The sequence below is a fragment of the Prunus dulcis genome, chromosome 7, assembly GCF_902201215.1.
Source record: "Prunus dulcis chromosome 7, ALMONDv2, whole genome shotgun sequence".
Classification (NCBI taxonomy): domain Eukaryota; kingdom Viridiplantae; phylum Streptophyta; class Magnoliopsida; order Rosales; family Rosaceae; genus Prunus; species Prunus dulcis.
Genome location: NC_047656.1, coordinates 3780919 through 3800747, shown reverse-complemented (window position 1 = coordinate 3800747; position 19829 = coordinate 3780919). Strand labels below are relative to the sequence as shown.

The following is a 19829-nucleotide window of genomic DNA, read 5'->3' as shown; positions in this document are numbered from 1 at the left end:
TTTATGCATACGTCACTATTCATGTGAATAGTACTATTCATCAAGTCATGAATACATATCTATTTATGTGTGCAGTACATTTGCCAGTACATTTATTATTTATGTGTACGGTACTTTTAACCAATATGGTACTGTTATATCATCAAGGAACTCTAGGTCCTTATTTACATGTCAAGGATCAAGAATCTTCAAGGCCGATCTCTTGTGTACAAGTATAGTACCGGAGAGACTGCCAGCTCTCATATCAATATCATTAAATTGGAGAGAATTTAGAAGCATTCTACCAAATCTATCGATTACAATGAGGGATGAACCTTTTTGTAGGCAAAGCCTCTTCTAACATGTGGGCTCCACCTTCATTTACAACATGTTGTAAACTAAAGAGAAATTGGAGAGAATTTAGAAGCATTCTACCAAATCTATCGATTACAATGAGGGATGAACCCTTTTGTAGGCAAAGCCTCTTCTAACATGTGGGCTCTACCTTCATTTACAACATAATCAACCATTTTTTTTCTCTTTTTATCTACATCTCTCGTCTCTTCCTCTCTGTCTTTATATATATATATATATATATATATATATATATAAATAATCTAATATAATCAACCATTTTTTTCTCTTCTTGTTTTTCTTTATGTAAGTTTTCTAGATGGTCATGAAAGTTTTTTGGATAGTGTTTATGAGATGGAAATTAAGAGAAAAAGGATAGAGAGAGTGGTTGCTGACTGTTTTTTTTTTTTTTTTTTTTTTTTTTTTGTTTTGTTTTGTTTTGGGTTTATTCTTAACTATCATGTCGGATTATTTGCGAATTGTAACGGATTGTGTTTGAATCTGATATTTTTTACCCATTAAGTTAACGAATGGTGTCGTGTCAACCTATTAAGTTAACGGGTTGACACGAACACGACTCGAAACCCATTAACATGACCGGTTTGCCAGGTACCAGCAACCGTCCACCTGCGCACCCTTCTTCACCTCTAAACGCAGCGCCGTCCACCTCCACCTCCCAATCTGCTCTTTCTCTCACTCTCTGCTCTCGTTCTCTCCCCCTGACCTCTCTCACAGCGGGTGGTCCAAGACTCGGCTGGGTCGGGGGAGTCACTGAAGCAGAGCTGCTGGGCTCAGATGCCTCAGGAGTTGCTGAGGGAAGTATTGGTGAGAATCGAGGCCTCTGAGGCCGCTTGAAAAATTGAAAAGACGATAATAATGTTGAACTTGTGTAGCTGAGAACGAAGAGTTTGACTGCGAAAGACCACATCAGGCAAACATTTTGGCTTGCATTTGATGTGTTTGATGAAATCCCTCTTCAGTATTTTTTTCAGAATACTAATGTCCTTTGCACTACTAGCTTCGTATGGAAAATCACGACAAAGCCCAGCTTCTAAGTTTTCTCAAAACTCTTCCCCCTGTTGAGTTCTGCTGTGTCTATGGCTCATCTCTTCATCCCAACAATCCTGGCAGTGCAAAGGTTTCTACTTTACTTCTATAGCTCTTTTTCACTCTTCTAGCAATTGCTTGTTCACTTAAGTAATATACATTTTGAACCTTTGCTTTGCATTTGTGAATTCTGGGTTGGTAGTCAACCATGGTAGATTGCATTCTTGGTGTATCCAATCCCCGACAATGGCATTCTGAGGTAAGCTTTAGACTTCCACACATACCATATGTCTCTTCTTGATGCTTCAATAATCAATCATGGTGTTTACTAATTTGTGTATGTACAACTAGAATCTGACATTGAACAACGATCATTATTCCTCATGGATGGTGCTTCTTGGTGGGGCAAGACTGGTACTGCTCTCTCTCTCTCTCTCTCTCTCTCTCTCTCTCTCTCTCTCTCTCTCTCTGCTTCCATGTTCAATTCTATTTTCATTGATCCTGACACAATATAATCGTCCATGCTAGATTACCGACGTTGCAGATGAACTAGGTGTGGGGGTGCACTTCAATCCTTTTGTTAGTTGGAACGACAAGGTATTGATCATTCAGCTACCCTGTAGGTTCAAGTTTAGGCTATTTCTTGGGTGTCTGAGCTTTCATGCCATATTTTAAACTGATAGTGCATTAGTGTTTTGTTACACATTCTGTAATCTTTCACATCTTGTATTTTGTTACACATTCGTCACACTCAAGTAATTTTTTTTCAGATGTTCAAGTATGGGGTTGTTCACATGCACGACTTGGTTCAGGACATACTAAATTGGGAGAGGTTCTATTTGAGCGGCCGATTACAAAAACCAGTATGCCTTCTTCATTGATTCTCATTCTTTTTGTCTTTATGTTCGTGGAAGATTAATCTTCAGCTTCGTATTTGTCCTCCTTTCATTTTGATTTTAGTTAACTTCCTGTTTAGTTACATTATTTTCTAACTAGCACCACCCTTCACATTGCATGAAGATGGTCTAAGTTTTAGAACTTTCAATCATATTCAATGATAATCTTAGTGATGTAATTCTTGGAAAAAAAAAAAAAAACCCCTCTGCTAGTTTGATTAACAAATTTTTACCTTATTGAAATATTTTGTAGCACACGAAACTAATGAAAATTAAAATACATGTTCTTATGCTTTGTCTTAAAAATAATGCCATTCTGTTGAAGACCCAAGACTCGGATTGTCTCATGTAGTTCATGTTATGATACATTATCTTTATATTCAACATGAGAGTTTTCAATGTTTTTTTCTACAGGTTCATGTACTTCTGGATAATTTGGATATCGCAAATGTAAACTCGGTTAATTTGAGGGCTGCAATGTCTGCAGCTCTCCTTCTTTTGCCGTCCAAGTTCACTGAGGTCTGATTCTTTGTCACTGCTCAATGATTTTAAATTTTTTGGAGTTCTATAACATATTCCATTTAATGCAGGAAGAATTGTATGCCAAAATATGTAGCCTCTCGTATATGGGCGACTTGCGTATGCTTTTTGCAGAGGACAGAAATAAGGTAAAGCTCAATCAGTGGTTACATAAATCCACAAACTTGCATTCAGTTGGTGGGTCTTGTAATTATATGGCCAAACATAATCAAATTTTTTAAAATTACATTATCTACTGCAGGTGAAGAAAATAGTACAAGGGCAATTTGAATTGTTCCGGCCGATGTATAAGCCATTTATTGAAGAGTATGAGACCAAAGAGTTGTTGAGACGCTCTTTATCTGGGAATACTCGACCAATCATATCTCAGGTCTATTCTGACCCTTAGGTTGCAGTGTGAAGTTGATCCAACATTTCTTTTACTGGCGAAGGTTGATGTATAGCTTCTCATAAAAGTTGAAAAAGAAAAAGAAAAAACAGAAGCGTTGATTTAATGGGTGTATGGAACCTTAGTGCATGTTTTAGAACATAAGCTAGATACCAACTTTAAGACTTCACTATATGGCTAATTCTTCTAAAAGTTATGCTATGCAGTGTACAGTTCAATGCTTTGAAGCTTAAGATACATTATTACCTGTTAAAACAGGATGGTGGTTTATTAGCAGCTCGATCTCTTGTTTCTTCTCTGCCCCCAATGGTCAGAAGCCAAATGGGGATGAAGCTAGGAGAAAAGAAAGTACTGTGTGACTCTGGTATGAACCTTAACTCATCTGCAGTGGCTTATAAGGAAAAAGGTTTCTTAAGGATTGATCTGAGTTCAGATTTAATGATTATACCTGATCCAATGTTTTTTAAGGAAAATATTGCTTGTTTGTTATAAATGGAAAGGTGAAAGTTCATAAAAAACTTCCAGATTTATGTGCCACAGGGATAGTGTTTTAACTAGGGTGGTAGTTTAACATATGTACTTGTAACTCTTGAATCTGGACTTGTACTTCAATTGCAGGTCGAGTTATTCAGGAAATTGTGATTGGCTCCAAAGACGGGGCTGCTAAATGCATGCAGACTATTCTGCGGCGAAAGATCATGGTTTCGAGTGCAAGACAGGCCGTGTCTGGTCTCCTGGCTGCTGGTGGCATTAATGGCATGAGATATCTTGGTGCTAAAATGAGCAAGGCTTGGAAATCCTGGAGATGATAATTTTTTACATATAATTATTTATTCATTTTTAGCGCCAGTCTTGTTCAGCCATAAACTGTTAGCATCAGAGGGACGTTGAAAGCATGATTTTGCAATTCCATCGCAACAAGAGGTGAGATGCTCGAAACATAACCTATATGAGCTCCCCAGGGTTCACTGGTCAGTAGGTTTCATTCAAACAAGATATTGTTGTTTGTACCAAGGAAGAAGACGCTCGTGTTATCAGTGAGCATTTTGTATAAGAAACTGAGAGAGGAAAAGCAAGTTTTGTATACTGCGACATGCAAGTAAATGTTTTCAAGATTTAAAACTATGCATATCTCTATACCGATTACATTTTGGTACACAGTAGAAGTATTGGTTCCTGGAGAAGATTATTAATGCCAAGTTGCTGAAAGTTAGCAGTGCAGGAAACATGGTATTGAAAGTTAAGAAATTTGGATGCTTATTAAAGAAGAAAAAGATATAAAATGAAAAGTAAAGAAGTAAATTAGTTGGGTCTAAAACGGTAACTGGTATGGGTTCCTTCATAGATAAAGCTCCAACCTTTCAGACTTAGAATCAAAATAGTGACCTTTCAAAGGAAATCTAGGGCAGGATTGTAAAATTTCAAAAGGAGTTGAAGACGGAAATGGCGTTTGCCTAGACGACAATTACTCTAATGGCATGTTTATTAATCCGTAATTGGATTAGGACAAATTGAATTGAGAATGAATGGAATTGATAAGGAGTTGGATTGAGGAGAATTAGATTCCGGATTCCTTTTGAAGTTGTTTACTAAATCATATGGATTAAGGTTAGGATTCCTATTGAAGTTGTTTACTAAACCATATGGAATTGAGGTAGGAATGATGCTAATTACTAAAATGTCCTCGTTGTTGGGTTAAAGTAGATGGCAATTTTAAAATTTTAAAATTGTGTGAGGATATAATGGGTAAAAAAGATGAATTCTTAATGGGTTAGTTCTTTAGGAATTAGAATACCACCTCCCACCCAAGAATTGAATTCCTCCAAAATCAGGAGTTCAATTTCTAATTTTGTGTGGGCCCCACTAACTTCCCAATTCCTTGATGTGAAGTAAATGCAAGAATCCTCCATAAGTGGAATTCAGTTCCTAATGAGAATTCCAATTCCTAATTAGTAAACACACCATAATTGAAGACAACGTATGTCCAAGATTACCTTAATGGTAATTGAGCCTATTGGGCTTAGGGCGCAATGTTTGCCCGTTTCCAACCCTCAGCTCAAAGCTATTGGATAAAATAAAGTCTTTGAGCCACTTCGAATTGCTTAAAAACTGAATTATCTATTAAATTGATAATTACCTAGAATTAAAGATGGATCTTATCTTTTCTTAGAAGCAACAAAGGCAAGGTAAATAGATAATTGATCTTAATTGATCAGGTATGATCTTCATCAATGTCGTTCCCTATCCCTAGCTGACGATTACCTATGAGTTAAGGCAAAAGTAATATAAAAATGAGAGAATAATTCATTGCCTAGACGCGCAACTTATCAACAATAGCCTCAATACAAACCTTAATCCTTCCTTCAAGGCACATAGGTTATTGATATTTCGACGTTGGTATCGATTCCCAATTGATCTATATCAATTGAAGGTGTTGTTCTCAATTGCATTACGAAGTTTTGACCCCATCTTTTGATTGTTACTAGACCTCTCAACACTATGAAGCCGTTCTTGCAATCCAGAAGTAGCCCAAGGTGATAGCAGTCCCAGTTCTAATCCGATCTCTTAGATTTGGCCCTTTGTTTATTGAATATTGTCATTTATTTCCTTTAGTTTGTATTAGAGAAATATTAAAGTCCTCATTTGTCTTGAGGCATAGAAAAGAATCAACATTGAACCAATTCCCCATTCAATACACAATTGCTTGGTTGGAAGTCAGATTTCTTGGTGCGCAAGTTACTTAATTTTATTCAAGTCTATTAGGGTTTTACAATGCTAATAGTGGCACACTCACAATTCAGTACAACTTCTAGCCTATTTCTAAGGCTGGGAGATTTGGAACAATGTCAAAAACCTGAAATTGAATGAATTTATCATTCAACATTCAGTAATTTAAAATACATAAACAAAAAAAACCAATCTACAACAAGCATCCTCTCAACCACTAATCCAAGCCATATATCTTGACAGCTTCACTGACATGGCAAAAATCTATCCAACCAAGGATCCAAAGAATGTGTTGAAAGTGGCAATGTATAATCAAGGGAGCTATGTACCAGAACTGAGGGATGACGAGGAAGCATTTGACATTGACAGAACCAAAAGAAAATTTAGACTTTTGTGTAATTGGAGAAAAGCTGCAGCAGTTTCCCCAAAGTTTCAGGATAAAACTTTCTGGCAAATAGAAAACAGGGTCTCTTCATCCCATTCCACAAGCAAGGAGTGGTCAGTAATTGCTTCTGCAGCATTCAATGCAGACCAAAAATCAAAATTTCAAAGTCTGTCTTCCCAAATTACAGAAAGCATTACCACAACAAAAATATTATTAGAGTCGTCAAATTTATTCACCAAATGATGTGTGCAGGATGATACGATATGTAGTTAGAAATAAATGAGGTGCCGATAGAGCTGCCACATCATTTTGCAAACAAATTTAATGACCCTAGCATTACTGATTACTTTTACCACAAGCAAGCCAACTTGTTTGATCCAACTCTAAAAGGTTCATTTGTACCTTGTCTTCGCTTGTAATATGTGTGCTCTCAGCGATGGACTGAAATGGGTGAGAGAGTGGCACTAAGTGAATGGCATGTCACATGAAAATGAAGTGATTGTTAAGAAAGAAAAAATTTCGAAACCATACCGTGATGTTCCTAAGGAGGTCATAAGTAACATCCTGAGTTCTATATGCTCTTGGATGCCACTTCCCTTCGGACCAATCAACATATGTTACTGACCAATTCGCAAGTCCACTAGGATCTTTCATCTGAAAACCATTAATGGAAAATGAAAAAGAGAAGTAGTGGCAGCAAAGAAATTAGAAAGCAGTGAAATGCAGTTGTAATGGCAAGCAAACGGAGAAGGTTTGTTGTGCTGACTTGAAAGAAAGTTGGCAGGTAATGCTCGTCCGAATAGCAGTTGCGCCCATCCATGTTTGGCTGAGAAAGTCAGAAACAGCATCGAGTTCAATCCAAAACTAGCAAGGCAGGACTAACAATAGATGTAAATAGTTTGAATTTTGGAGAGTAGGATTCTTAAAATATAAAATACAAATATTTGGTGTTCAAAGAATTTACTCTAGATAAGGCCTAACTTAATGATGCCAAAAGCATATCATAACAAACAGATTACCCTGCAGTAAAGCTTGAACTTTGTATAGTAAAGACTATCTGCCATCATGACAATTGCATGTTGCCGCTTCATAGAGAACCACTGCAGTGCAAATGTCAGTTAAAACCAACCATATACGAGACATATCAACTGTCCTTGCACAAATCTGCATCTGATCAATGAGCACATTATATACCAAAGCTCTTGTTGATCAAATGCTCTGTCAAAAGGAGACAATAAACGTGAACAAGAACAAGAAATCAATCCAAACATTGCAATCATTCATACACTTGGGACAAGAAAGATAGGATAAAGAAGCTCATGTGACTTATAAAGAACAAGTGACAAGATTCTACGAATCATAAATATACTCATAAGAACTGGTTTTACAACTCTGAGACCTATTTGCAATTATTCATCCAGCTTCTTTTCTAGTTTCAATAGGAGGGGGGGTAGGATGCAACCAGATATAAATGAAGCCAATTTGAAATTTTGCACCTTGGTGTCTAACATGGAAATATACACTTAAGAAATGATTTTCGAAACGTATCGATAATTCAATGGAAGGAAAATATTTGTAAGTACAGCAAGTAATCCATCTTCTTTTGTGGCTCCACATGCAGCCTGAAAAGGAATATCTTGCCCCATCGACTAAGCTTTAACACATTGCATTGAGTCTAAATTTTACTTCCCAGATGACACCAGATCTAAATTAAAGCCAGTCTGAAATGTTGCACTAATCAAATCATATACGTTTAGCATAGGTCATAGGTTAACTTACAGGTCATGTATATTCCTAAATCCAGTGCTTCAAACTCCAGTTATCATTCAAGAAATAGGCTTAAAGCAATTAGCTGAGTCAACAACAAGGTTATTAAATTGACATAGATGCAACTACCTGCAGTAACCAACTTTGTTTTATACCCCTTAGAACCTTTAACTTCTAAGAAATTCTTATAGTAGAGGGGACTTTAGCAGTTGGCACTACTGTTGATTATATAAGCAGGCTTGTATGAGACACCAGTAAATAAATTCAGAAAAGTTCTTCATCCACAAGTTTCTACATAAATTCACAAATGTACCTGTGAACCCTTCCGAAAATCCTTCTTTTCAACTTCAGGCAACATATGTTCTGAATACCGGCCAGTTCCATGTGGACCAGGATCAACAAAACTAGAGAGAGAGAGAGAGAGAGAGAGAGAGAGAGAGAGAGAGAGAGAGAGAAAGAGAGAGATAGAGAGCTAAATACATGGAATAAGCAATTGTTCAAGTACACCAGAATAAGAGATTTAACACAAATAATTGGAAGGAATTTTTAGAGTTCCATTTGGTTTACTTCCTAAAATATAGTTTGCTTACCAATCAATAAAGCTGACGTTTGTGTACATGAGATAGTTATATACATAATCGAAGTTATGCAGTGGTATACAACTGAAACCAAAAATGTAAAGTAAAATCAATGAAAGAACTAGCAAAATTCCATCATAAAAACCTCATGCAAAAGTCACAATTGTAAATGTTTACAATGCAATGACCTATCAGACAGCAAGACAAAATGTTGGTTGTCAGGGTCTAAAAGTGCATTTGCCAAAAGTCTCTTCTCTGCCTCAACCATCGAAAATTTTCCCCAAACGACCTGCAAATTTATTATTAATGGCATCTTTAAAGAAAACCATGTGTACTGGTTACTGATAAAATAATGTTGAACTGTAAAAATGTCATGAGAGGCTTCTACGTACCTGCTCACTATGTACGTCTCTGTCAACAAAATAACGGCTCACATGTACTGGTTTTTGCTTAGAAGCATGTACATAAACAGTGAATTTGTCCTCATGGCCCTAGGCACCATGATATTTTTGTTAGACTGTGAATTAGCTTACAAAGTAAATGGCTTTTTATATAATTTAAGAAAATATCAACACAAGTAGGTACTTCGTTTTACTTTAGCATGTATCTATAATATAATCATAAAAAGGTCAACCAATTACTTACCCTAGCTTGAGTTCTTACTTCAAGTTCTCACTAGATGCTAGAGAACTCAACACGAAGCATAAAGAAATGGAGATTCAAGTGCTATATATAGATTATATTAAAACGAATTTTGTACGGTTTTCATTGAAACTGGTGTTGAACACACCAAGCCTAGCACATGTTTATCATATCTCCTGAGTAACATACTCCTCCGATAAGTCTCAAGTTAACAGACTGGCCCTAGTTCGACATTTCCTCAGGTGGTCAAAAGACTGGCCCTAGTTCGACATTAATTCTAAACTCTGGAAAAAGAGAAACTGTAATCTCATGAGATACCATTACATTGCAGAGGTGAGCATCAATTCCATCAAATTACTTGAGCATTTTAGTTACTAAACATCTGCCAGTACTGCTCAGTGAATGGCAGGTCAAGGAAATATGCCTAAACTACAGCGCCTGACTACCAAACTTCTTAATGCAGTTAAACAAATACATTCATACGTTTCTTTTCGTAAATATATGAACAAAGGACGACCGCTTATGGAAATAACAAATACCAAAATGTGATGAACTCAAAAGGGAAAAAAGAATAACATAAAGGCAAAACCTTACTTGAAAGAAATTTTCCCACAACTCCTCAAAAGGTAATGTACCAGGAGTTAAAAACATGAAAGCAATTTTGGGGTTCTTTGATTGAAGAGGAGGTGTCTTGAGAATTTCCTTAACTACAACATCAGATGCAGTCTCATCATCAGTCAATTCCCTTGCAGGACCAGGTGGATCCTTTCCAAACACAGTACAACCACTAGAAGAAAAGAGATAGCAGGTGGCAGAGCTTCTCGGTGGGTAGAAATAGGCTACAGTAAAAAAAACACAGACGAACGAAATCAATGCAATAATCCATGTTGGTCTTTTCAATGGTGGACGAGGCCTTGACTTAGACATGATCATAATATCCTTCATCAATTGCGGCCGCCATGCAAAGGATTTTTTCATCTGGACCGAAGGCAACACAGAACCTCTCATTCAGACCAACTTTCGCATTCTTTGCTGCGTTGTTGCCAAGTTGTGTTCAATTTGAACTATGGAAGCTGAAACTTGCAACACGGAGAAGACCATTTCAAACGCGTTTTCAGATCATACAACGAAAGGAGCATATAATTAATTGTACAATTTAATGAATACCCATTTGAGAAATTGTCATGAAAAACTTGAATATCAATTCAATATCACCAAAAGGCAAAAACAGAAACGAAACGCAAAGATCAGACCTTCATTATAACGTTGCAATCAATAAATGGCACTGGTGAACAAAAAAGGCCGAATAATGAAGAGGGTGAGAGAAATAAAAACCTAGGTTCGCGAAGAAACTTCAAATGCAGGTGATCACTGAGACAATGAAGAACAGAGGGGAAGCGGGTTCAGCGGGTATGTGGAGAAGTATGAGGGGATGCAAAATGATGAGAGGCATTGTATATGGCAATGAGTACGTATGAATATCTGGTTCTGGACAATTGAGCAATTGGATGGTTTTTGGGCGATGAACACTTCAGCCAGTGAATTATGGCAACTTTCCCACGTAATATTGAGAAATTAAATGTAATTCATTTAAGATTAGGGGTTAAGAAAAAAACCAGGGATACCTTAGTAGCTGTCAAATCGACAATATCATCCTAAAATATATATAAATATGTTTGTTTCTTTTTCCTCAAATGGGCACATTGTCAAATTTCAATGAAGCTAAACCGGAATGAATATTTAACATAATTAATCTCTCTCTCAGAAAAATAAAAATTTTAAAAAATTCACAATTAACTGCAAAACTCAAATTAAGAAAGAAAAATAATTATATATTTTGTCTCCGGAAAAATGAAAACAACAAGTGGTTCCTTAGCTTTTAAAAGTCTTCATTTTAGTTCTCACACTCTCAAATCAATCAACGTGGTTCTTCATATTTTGGTCTACACATCAATTTGGTCCCTCTTATCGCATTCCGATAAACTTCAAGTAAAATTAATCATGTGTCATCTCGTGAACAACTTTAAAGGGATATTGTCATATAAATATAGCTCATTTTAGTTCTAAAGTCCATGTGTTTTGGTGAATAAGGCCATATTCCCTCCAACGTTTGGGGCAGATAGCCTTATTGAGCAAATTATGTGAGCTTACTTTGTGTAATGGGTGGATAGTTTGTATTTTGACGAAAATACCCCTTTAAAATTTGTCAGGTCATCAATTTTATCTAAGATTTTGAAGAAATACGATGAGAGGACCAAACTGATGTGTGGACCAAAGTATTAAGGATCACATTTGATTGATAGGGCATCTTTGTTTCTAATAAAAAAACCAAATTGAGAGCATGTTTACTTACTAGGAATGTGAAAGTCGAGAATCGAGGAACTTAAAAAATAAGGGAATTAAGGAAGTGGATGAATCAACTACCCCCTAAGTTGAGATGATTTCTGCTGGCGAGTCCTTATTTAGTTAGGATTTTGGTTCCTTAATCCTTACTGTGTTAGAATTTTGGTTACTTACCTATTTGTCTAGTCATATTATAATAGAGATTTATTTTATATTGTAATTTAGATTTATTTCCTATTTTTATTTAGGGTTGTACTTCTGTATACATACATCCATATTGGAGAATAATACATACATGAAATAACTGAATATTTGCCTTACTCGGTTTGACAATTTTTAGTTTTGAGGGTATTTGATTACGAATTTTAACATTAAAACGCACATAATTTTTTTATTTCTTATGTATTCGTAAAATTAGGGGAAGTTAGGAATTGGAAAGTGAAAAGTTCAGGGACCATTTCTAATAAAAATCATAAAACCAATGTTTGTTTGGGTACAAGTGATAGTTTAAACTAGAGGGGAGGGGTTTCTCACACACACACACACATAAGATGGCATAGAGGTTTGAATTTGAGATCTCTAATCTGCAAATCAATGCCATTTTTTCATTAGACTCGAGCTGGTTGGCAAATCCTAAAACCAATGTTAAGTATGGGTATTTATATTGGCCTAAGCAGAAGAATTTGCCTGCATGCCTGCTTGCTTTGGCATCCAACGCTTGTCCTTTGTTTTTTTTATTTTTTTTAAAAATCTATTTATATTTAAGAATTATATTGGCCTGAATATATATATATATATCAAATAAATTCAATATTAGGTGAGAAGAGAGACATTCTGTATAGTTGGGGGTGAGAACGTGTACGAACGAATTGGAGTCAAGCGTTTGGGAATTGTGGTCGAACGAGAGTAAATTTAGGGGTGTATTCAATTGTGATTTTAATGGATTATTTTGAAGCTTCAAAGTACGGCGGTATTCAATTATGATTTTTAAGTCATTAATAAAAATATGGTGGTATTCAATTAGGATTTTTAAATAATCAATACAAGTCCGGTGGTATTCAATTAAGACTTTTAAAAGGTAAGAAAAATACCGTGATATTCAAAAACTTACTGATTTTGAGGTATTTCATTAAATGATGTATTGTGTGAGACTTTTGAGTGTGTCATATAAATACCAAATCACATAACAAATCTCATCTTCCTATGCATGATTCTCATATATGCTCTCATACTTTTTTTCCCCCCACTATTTTTGTATGCTTTTGACTGTACATAAAAAAAACTTTTCATAAGAGAGACGATAAAGAAGCATTAAAAAGAAAGATGATATTGCCTATTCCAGAGCTAATATGGGCATTTTTCAATAGCTCTTCTTTCCTTGTAGACAAGCTTATTTGGAGCAAATTATATGTTCGATACTTTTTTTTTTTTTTATAGAATCACTTGCTCATTGTAGACATTTCCTCGCAAGGAGTTGTAGCCCTCCACAACTCTACCGGTGTGCCCACAATTTGCTTGATCTAATGCCTCAAAGATGCCTTTTTAAAAAAAAAATTATTTTTTTTATGCATAGCTGTTGCGCATATAGCTCACATGGCTAACCCTATCCCAAAACGTTTGGGACCAGGACAAAGCAAAAAAAGAATGAAGAGGCCTTACCCACAATCTAGAAGAAACGTTAATAAGGTGCAAGGTGTTTTTTCACTTCATAGTTTTGGTCCAAGCTTTGACAAAAACTAGGATTAGTTATGGGGTTGGGCTAGGAGTTTTCAATATGTTTCTTTATTTTGTATTCCTGGTGCTATCTGTTTTGCATTAAGTGTTGGTGGTTTTGGATGTAGCTTCTAGCCTCTGCTTATGCTTTTGTATTTCTATTGTTTGTTTCTCAGTTGTGTTGTGTTTCTTTAACGCATTCATTCTGGCCATGTGTGGCTATGTTGGGAGTTACATTGTTGATGTCGGTGTACTCTTCTTGGACTAACCTTTGATGGTTACTGTGCTTCCATCTTTGTATTAACCCTAAAAATTGGGTATCTATATCCTAAAAATTGGGTATATTTCTTCAGGTTATGTATTTAGGTGAATGATGATGGGTAATAGAGTTCAAGCTAGTATAGAAATATAAGTAAAATCATGTGATTACAATCTATTAAAATCAGAAGTAAAATCCTAAGCGAATTAAAATCATAAGTAAAATCATGTAATTGCAATCTATTAAAATCATGAGTAAAATCATATAATTACAAATCCAACTGAAATCCATTACATTAAAATCATGTAATTGCAATATATTAAAATCTCAATTGAATACACCCCTTAGAACCGTTATTGAATTTTTCCTTCGAGCAAAAAAACTAATTTCTTTATAAATAAATAAAAGCGAAAATTATATTTAATATTGTTTTTGAAAGGATGTATTTAGTATTATTTAGTCGATATTAATAACACACTGGTTCGTTTGGTATACCGTATTAGACTCTGGATATGAGTAAATAGTCCATGTCAGGTGTTTGGTGTCAACTTGTATTATTTAATTACCTGACTATTTTATACATGTTGGGCTTTTAATACTCTCCTTACCTGACTAACTAATACAACTCACACGACCCCGTGTAGGTAATACACGCTTAGTTATACAGCTAAGGAAAAAGAACACACACATTCATGTGAAAAATCCGACTACACTATTTTCATCTTCTTCTCCCTAGGGTTCTTCTCTACTGTCTTCTCCAAGATTAGTCTCTTCACTCTTCTCCAGGTATCCATCTCTCTCTCTCTCTCTCTCTCTCTCTCTCTCTCTCCAATATGCTTCTTCTCTCTTCTTCTTTCTTCATCTTCACTTTCTTTATTTATTTCCTCTTTTATTAAATGTTTGTGGAAATTAGGTTATGAGTTTTTCCTTCTTGACATTTTTTTTTCTTGCTGTATTGGAACAAGACATGCGGCTATGTATCCAACTCAATAATCAAATAATCAAATAATCATCATGCGGCTGTGTATCCAACTCAATACATGTTGTTGTATTTTTCTTGCATTTTTTTCTTTATGTATTTCATCTTCTCCAGGTATCAAACTCAATAATCAAATTATCATCCCAAGTCAGCGATTAGAACAATACATGCAGCTATGTTTTTCTTGCTGTATTTTTATTTTTATTTTTTATATTTTATACTTTTGGTGCTTTGTTGATTCGTTTTTTGGTTATTTCCATGTTGGGCTTCAATATATTCTCTTTTTTTCTTAATTATATATATGAAAATTATATTGTCTATATTTCCACTTAAATTATCAAAGAATTTTTTGTAAAAAAATTGTCTGATCCGATGTTATCCGGAATAACACCAAACACAATATAACTTAGTCAGACTATTTATCTGGAACAGCACCAAACACATTATAATATTATGAATAAACAGTCAGTACTCTTCGGAACAGATTAATACTATCCAACAGAAATTATTCAGTACAGTCCGACATACCAAACGAGACACGTTGATGTTTATGGGGTAAAGTAAGAGAAATTGAGAGGATGTTTACATTTCTCCTTTTTTTCCTCGTGTCGCATCACCTTCTTTTTCTTAAACCAAAAAAAAAAAAAGTGTAAGACAAAGTGAGACTCAAAATATAATTTCAATGGCAAATCAATAATTAATAGCAAATGGTATGCATATAAAATTTGGATTGGGCCTAAAATGGAACAAGACCTATTAAGGGATTGTTTGAAACAAATTGGCCTTAGGCTGTTCAAATTGACAAAATTAAAGACCTAGGAATTAAAGCCCAAAATCAATTTAACCCATCTCACGATTTTCAAGAAAGTGTTAGACAAAATCTCATTGATTAGTTGTATATTCCCTAATTATAGCATATTGTACATTATTTTTTTCTGTAATAACTCTCCTTTATAGCCATTATGCATGATGCTGTAAATATTCATTCAATGAATATCAAATATTTTCCCATATTTTTTGTCTCTCTAAACTTAATATGGTACCAGAGCAACCTAGCTCGTGAACCTTCTCATCCTCCATAGCCGTCATACTGCCTATTAATCAAAATTCCATCTTTTCAACACCTCCATGGTAACTCCAGATTCTTCAACCTCGTCAGATACCAACAGTCGCTATTGCATTCATCATGGAGAAAATCTCAATCCATCATTAGTCACCGAATTGCTCAACGGTGAAAACTATGCCACTTGGAGTCGATCTGTACAGATGGCTCTCTCTGCCAAAAACAAACTTGGCTTCATCAACGGAAAATTCGAGGCTCCATCGTCAACCAAGCAGCCCGACGAATATGAGTTGTGGGAGCGTTGTAACAATATGATTCTTTCATGGCAAGGGCATTCGGTAGCACCTGATCTTGCGTCTAGCGTTGTCTTTGCATCAACAGCCCACGAAGCATGGGAGGTACATGACTTTGCTGGAGGCATGGGTGTATAAGCACAAGCATGGTGTTGTTGTTCTTGATCATGACCTTCATTATTCAGAGGTCCCACCTCGTGCTCTTCGTTGGACTCCACGACAAGACAATGGGACAACATTGGTAGACGTGTAGAAGCATAGATAGCGGCTTGGCGCTTTGAATGCCCACTTTGTTGTGTCTTTTATTTTATATATTTTATTTTTGGTATTTTATCTTTTACATTAGTTCATGCTATATTGTGTATCATATTTCAGATTATATAGGAACCTTACAAGTTTGAAAGGGAACACCACCCATTTTCAGTTGTCACATTCTACTTAAGGATGCTCAGATGTTGTGATGTTGTTGAGCCCCACCATCCTGAGCGGGTTCTTAGGCAGTTTGTTCGGGTGCAGACGATTTCCCTCATAATAAGTGCTCATACGTACCGTAACTGGTAGTCGTGCCAATTCCTATAATTATTATTTAGGGAGAATGTGGGACAATCAGGAGAACCACATGTTGGCAGGTGCGAACCGCAGTGTACCAGTGAGGAGACCATCAGATAGTGTGCCTGGGTACTTAGAATGGGACCTCAACGTGGGATATCCGTTTGTCCAGAATCCTTATTATGGAGTTGTATTTGACCCATTTGTCTCAATGCAAAGTATATATTATTTGGTAAAATTATAAATTTGTTATGACTTCCACTTTTTCGATTTTGTAATTTTTACTAAAGCATTGAATTCAAATTCATTACAGGAGCGTGACAAGCGTATGTTGTCCTTTATTAGGCCGGTCGTGACAGTAGGAGAAACAATTGCATTTGCATACATGACCTACCCAAGTTTATTAAATAGTTGAGACCTTGCAGCATATTTTAGAGGATACAAACATAAGGTCTACCATGACATATCAACGTCGTCATGATTAACTGAATTGTTAGCATGTTTGTATTAGAACTCATGGTAATTTAGTTGTTTTGATTAATTTTTGCATGTTTAGAACTCATGGTACTTTGGTTGTTTTCATTAATTTTTGTATGTTTGTATTAAAACTCATAGTACTTGATTGTTTCAATTAATTTTTGAATGTTTGTATTAGAACTCATTGTGCTTTTAAAGTCTTACATTAGAAAAGGGGATCCATGTTCCCAAGGACAGTAAGCAAACAAACTAAATGTGCTTTAATTACGCTTAAAGAAAACAAACTCAATGGTACTCTTCTTCAATTTTCTTCTCAATGGTACTCTTCTTCAATTTTCTTTTAGTCAGGCAGTGAGGCTTTCCTCCTTTTTTTTTTTTTTATAGGTGGAGCAACAGAGGTCGATCATGCCATTTGTAGGCATTGGTGACTGACTGTCAGAACCAAAATGGGCAAGGGCGGCCTTAGCAATCTCAAATGCATATGGCAAACGAAGAGTAGAAGTGTATATTTTTCGCGGTCTTCCTTTGGTCTTCAACTTATCTTTTGGTTCAATAAGCGTAGTAGAAGTAGGGTTCATTAGCTCCTCTAGTGTCATGTGGACTTGTCGCTTCTTTTCGTCATCTTTTTGTTCATACCACATATTGAATTTTTGTAATTGTGACTTTCCTAGTGAAGTTGTGCCCGGACTATTCTTTCCTACTATGACTACTCTTTCCTATATTAATGAGATCTAATTTCCTCTAATGTGAATGCACGACATCAAGTGGGATTGGTACACCACGATCTCTATACTTCGCAATTTCATGTGCACATGGTAATTGGTGGGTTCGACGAATAGCACAATCACATGATAAAACATCCACCCTATCTGTCTCTAACTTGTTTTAAAATAAATTACAATGTTAACTATGTAGACCATATATGTACATGCAATAAGTAAATTAAATTTAACTTCGACTCGCACACAATTACACTCTAAGCCTTTATAGAAACCAAACCTACTAACTCGCTCAACTCCAGATGCTTGAACCTATGTTAAATAAAACACAGACTCTTTTCAAAAGATGTCTTAATCTCTATGTGCTCCAGCTTTAATTTAATAAGGAGTGAATAGTTTCCCATGATCTTGTCTCTTCAACTTTGCATGTGCACTTTCTGCTCTGTTGATAACAATTATAATTCTATGGAAGCAAAATAAATTATAAAATTAACCTATCAAAAGTGGACTAAAATACTTACCTATTTGAGGTTGTCTATCTAAGATGCATACAAGTGTATGTCCATGTAGCCACAAATCTATCCTTAAATATATTTAACCAATTTTCATGTGTGTATTTGAGAGCCTTTTGAAATTCACTAAACTTAGACTCAATTTGTCGCAAACTAATATTCCTCCTTTGTTTATGAACCAACCAAAGTATTCCAATCCCCATTAAATTGCTTCCATTGTTTGAGGGTCCCAAATAACTTCTCGCAGTTTGTCAACACTCCTTTGTTAATATGCTATCTACATAATAAATGTCGTGCTTTTTGAAATATATACGTAATAAAATTCATGAGTGCTAACTCTTGATCAGTGACAATAACACCATGAAGACAATTATACACTCTTCAATCATGTGTAATTATCTTCCTTCTTGGAATTAATATACACATACGCACCAGAGACGTATTAGTAGATGCCACCCCCACAATTTGCAATAGTGGGAAACGCTACCTATTAGTCTTATAGGTACGCAACATGTACATGTGGAAATGCACACAAAATCTCAATATTAACGGGGTGTGTCCAAAATAAGTCAGTTACAGTATCACCAGATGTCCTATGCCACCCAATATAATTGTATTCGAACAACTTAGTAAGCAATTGTTGCATCTGTGTTCTCCCAACAAATTCTTCCTTTTTATTTCAGATCCTAGCATTGTATATTGTCTTCATAGTTGAAACATTCATTGCATCTCTATCCTTCAGGGTGACCAAAATGTCTCTGGGTTTCACCAAACTCTTAGACATGTCCACCAACAAAGCATTTTCCTCTTCAGAGAGTCGCTCCACAAATGAATGACCTTGAAGATACTCCGAAACAACATGGTTATGTACCTAATAAGTTATGAATTGATCACTGTAGTTCATTACACATTCTATTCCAACATTGTTGTCTTTAATAGCAGTGTCACCTTGTTTTTGTTCCTTCAATAGGAGTAAGGTCAAAATAACTTGCATTAAATTTGTGGTCAACAATAAGTTACTGAAAAAACAAATATATTTCAGTTCTTCGCCACTAAATGATAGGTAAAAGTCGATCATACGTCACCGAAGTCCTTTCCACGTTACAGTGAATCTCTACCGCATCTTAAGTTAACAGTCTATCAAACACAATCGAAATAGTTCAATGTTTCAGTGGCATTCCACCGAATTTTCCTATTGCGTTTGGTACCGGTGTGCTACATGTAACCAGCAACCACCATGCAACCCTAAACTTGAAAAACACAAAAAAATAAACTTATACCTCATTTGAAGCCTCTCTAACTTCAGTCTCATCCTTCATGAATAAATATATAAATAAATAAATACTATATATATTTTCAGAATATAAGTATATAAACCTTTTTAGGGATGTAGGAATATGATAGTTTGAAAAAAGAGTCTAATTAAGTTGCATTAACGTATGTGGGATATAGTGAGTAAATTTAATTTTTATTTTAAATATTTTTTGTCCTTAACAGTAATTATGTATAAAAATAAAATAAGTTATTCATTTTTAAAATTAATATAGGGTTAAAAGAGCAAATAACGAGGAGCAAATAAAATCACCCAAATTTTTAAGGATGTTTCGTATGATGGGCAA

General features: G+C 35.4%; 2 protein-coding genes across 6 annotated transcripts; one reads left to right on the top strand and one right to left on the bottom strand.

The window, feature by feature from the left end:
* The first annotated feature begins 913 nt into the window (after positions 1-913).
* LOC117634599 (phosphatidate cytidylyltransferase, mitochondrial-like) lies at positions 914-4350 on the top strand. Its single transcript, XM_034368764.1, has 10 exons — positions 914-1471; positions 1583-1639; positions 1732-1794; positions 1909-1977; positions 2151-2243; positions 2691-2795; positions 2867-2944; positions 3058-3186; positions 3463-3568; positions 3823-4350. Exons 1-10 carry the CDS (start codon positions 1358-1360, stop codon positions 4011-4013), a joined length of 1005 nt encoding a protein of 334 aa, XP_034224655.1. The 5' UTR covers positions 914-1357; the 3' UTR covers positions 4014-4350.
* A 1522-nt stretch (positions 4351-5872) lies between these two features.
* LOC117634735 (glycosyltransferase BC10-like) lies at positions 5873-10822 on the bottom strand. 5 transcript variants are annotated; one of them, XM_034368941.1, is made up of 11 exons: positions 10557-10822; positions 9898-10382; positions 9054-9152; positions 8850-8974; positions 8674-8745; positions 8397-8487; positions 7336-7416; positions 7083-7142; positions 6848-6970; positions 6719-6757; positions 5873-6443 (listed from the first exon to the last, which is right to left on the bottom strand). In XM_034368941.1, the coding sequence occupies exons 2-11, from the start codon at positions 10309-10311 to the stop codon at positions 6315-6317; spliced, it is 1233 nt and encodes a 410-aa protein (XP_034224832.1). In that variant the 5' UTR covers positions 10312-10382; positions 10557-10822; the 3' UTR covers positions 5873-6314. The 5 variants fall into 5 exon arrangements, with proteins under 5 accessions (XP_034224832.1, XP_034224829.1, XP_034224833.1 ...); XM_034368938.1 differs by having other exon boundaries at positions 9898-10376; XM_034368942.1 differs by having other exon boundaries at positions 8850-8950; positions 9898-10376.
* Between the last annotated feature and the right edge of the window lie 9007 nt (positions 10823-19829).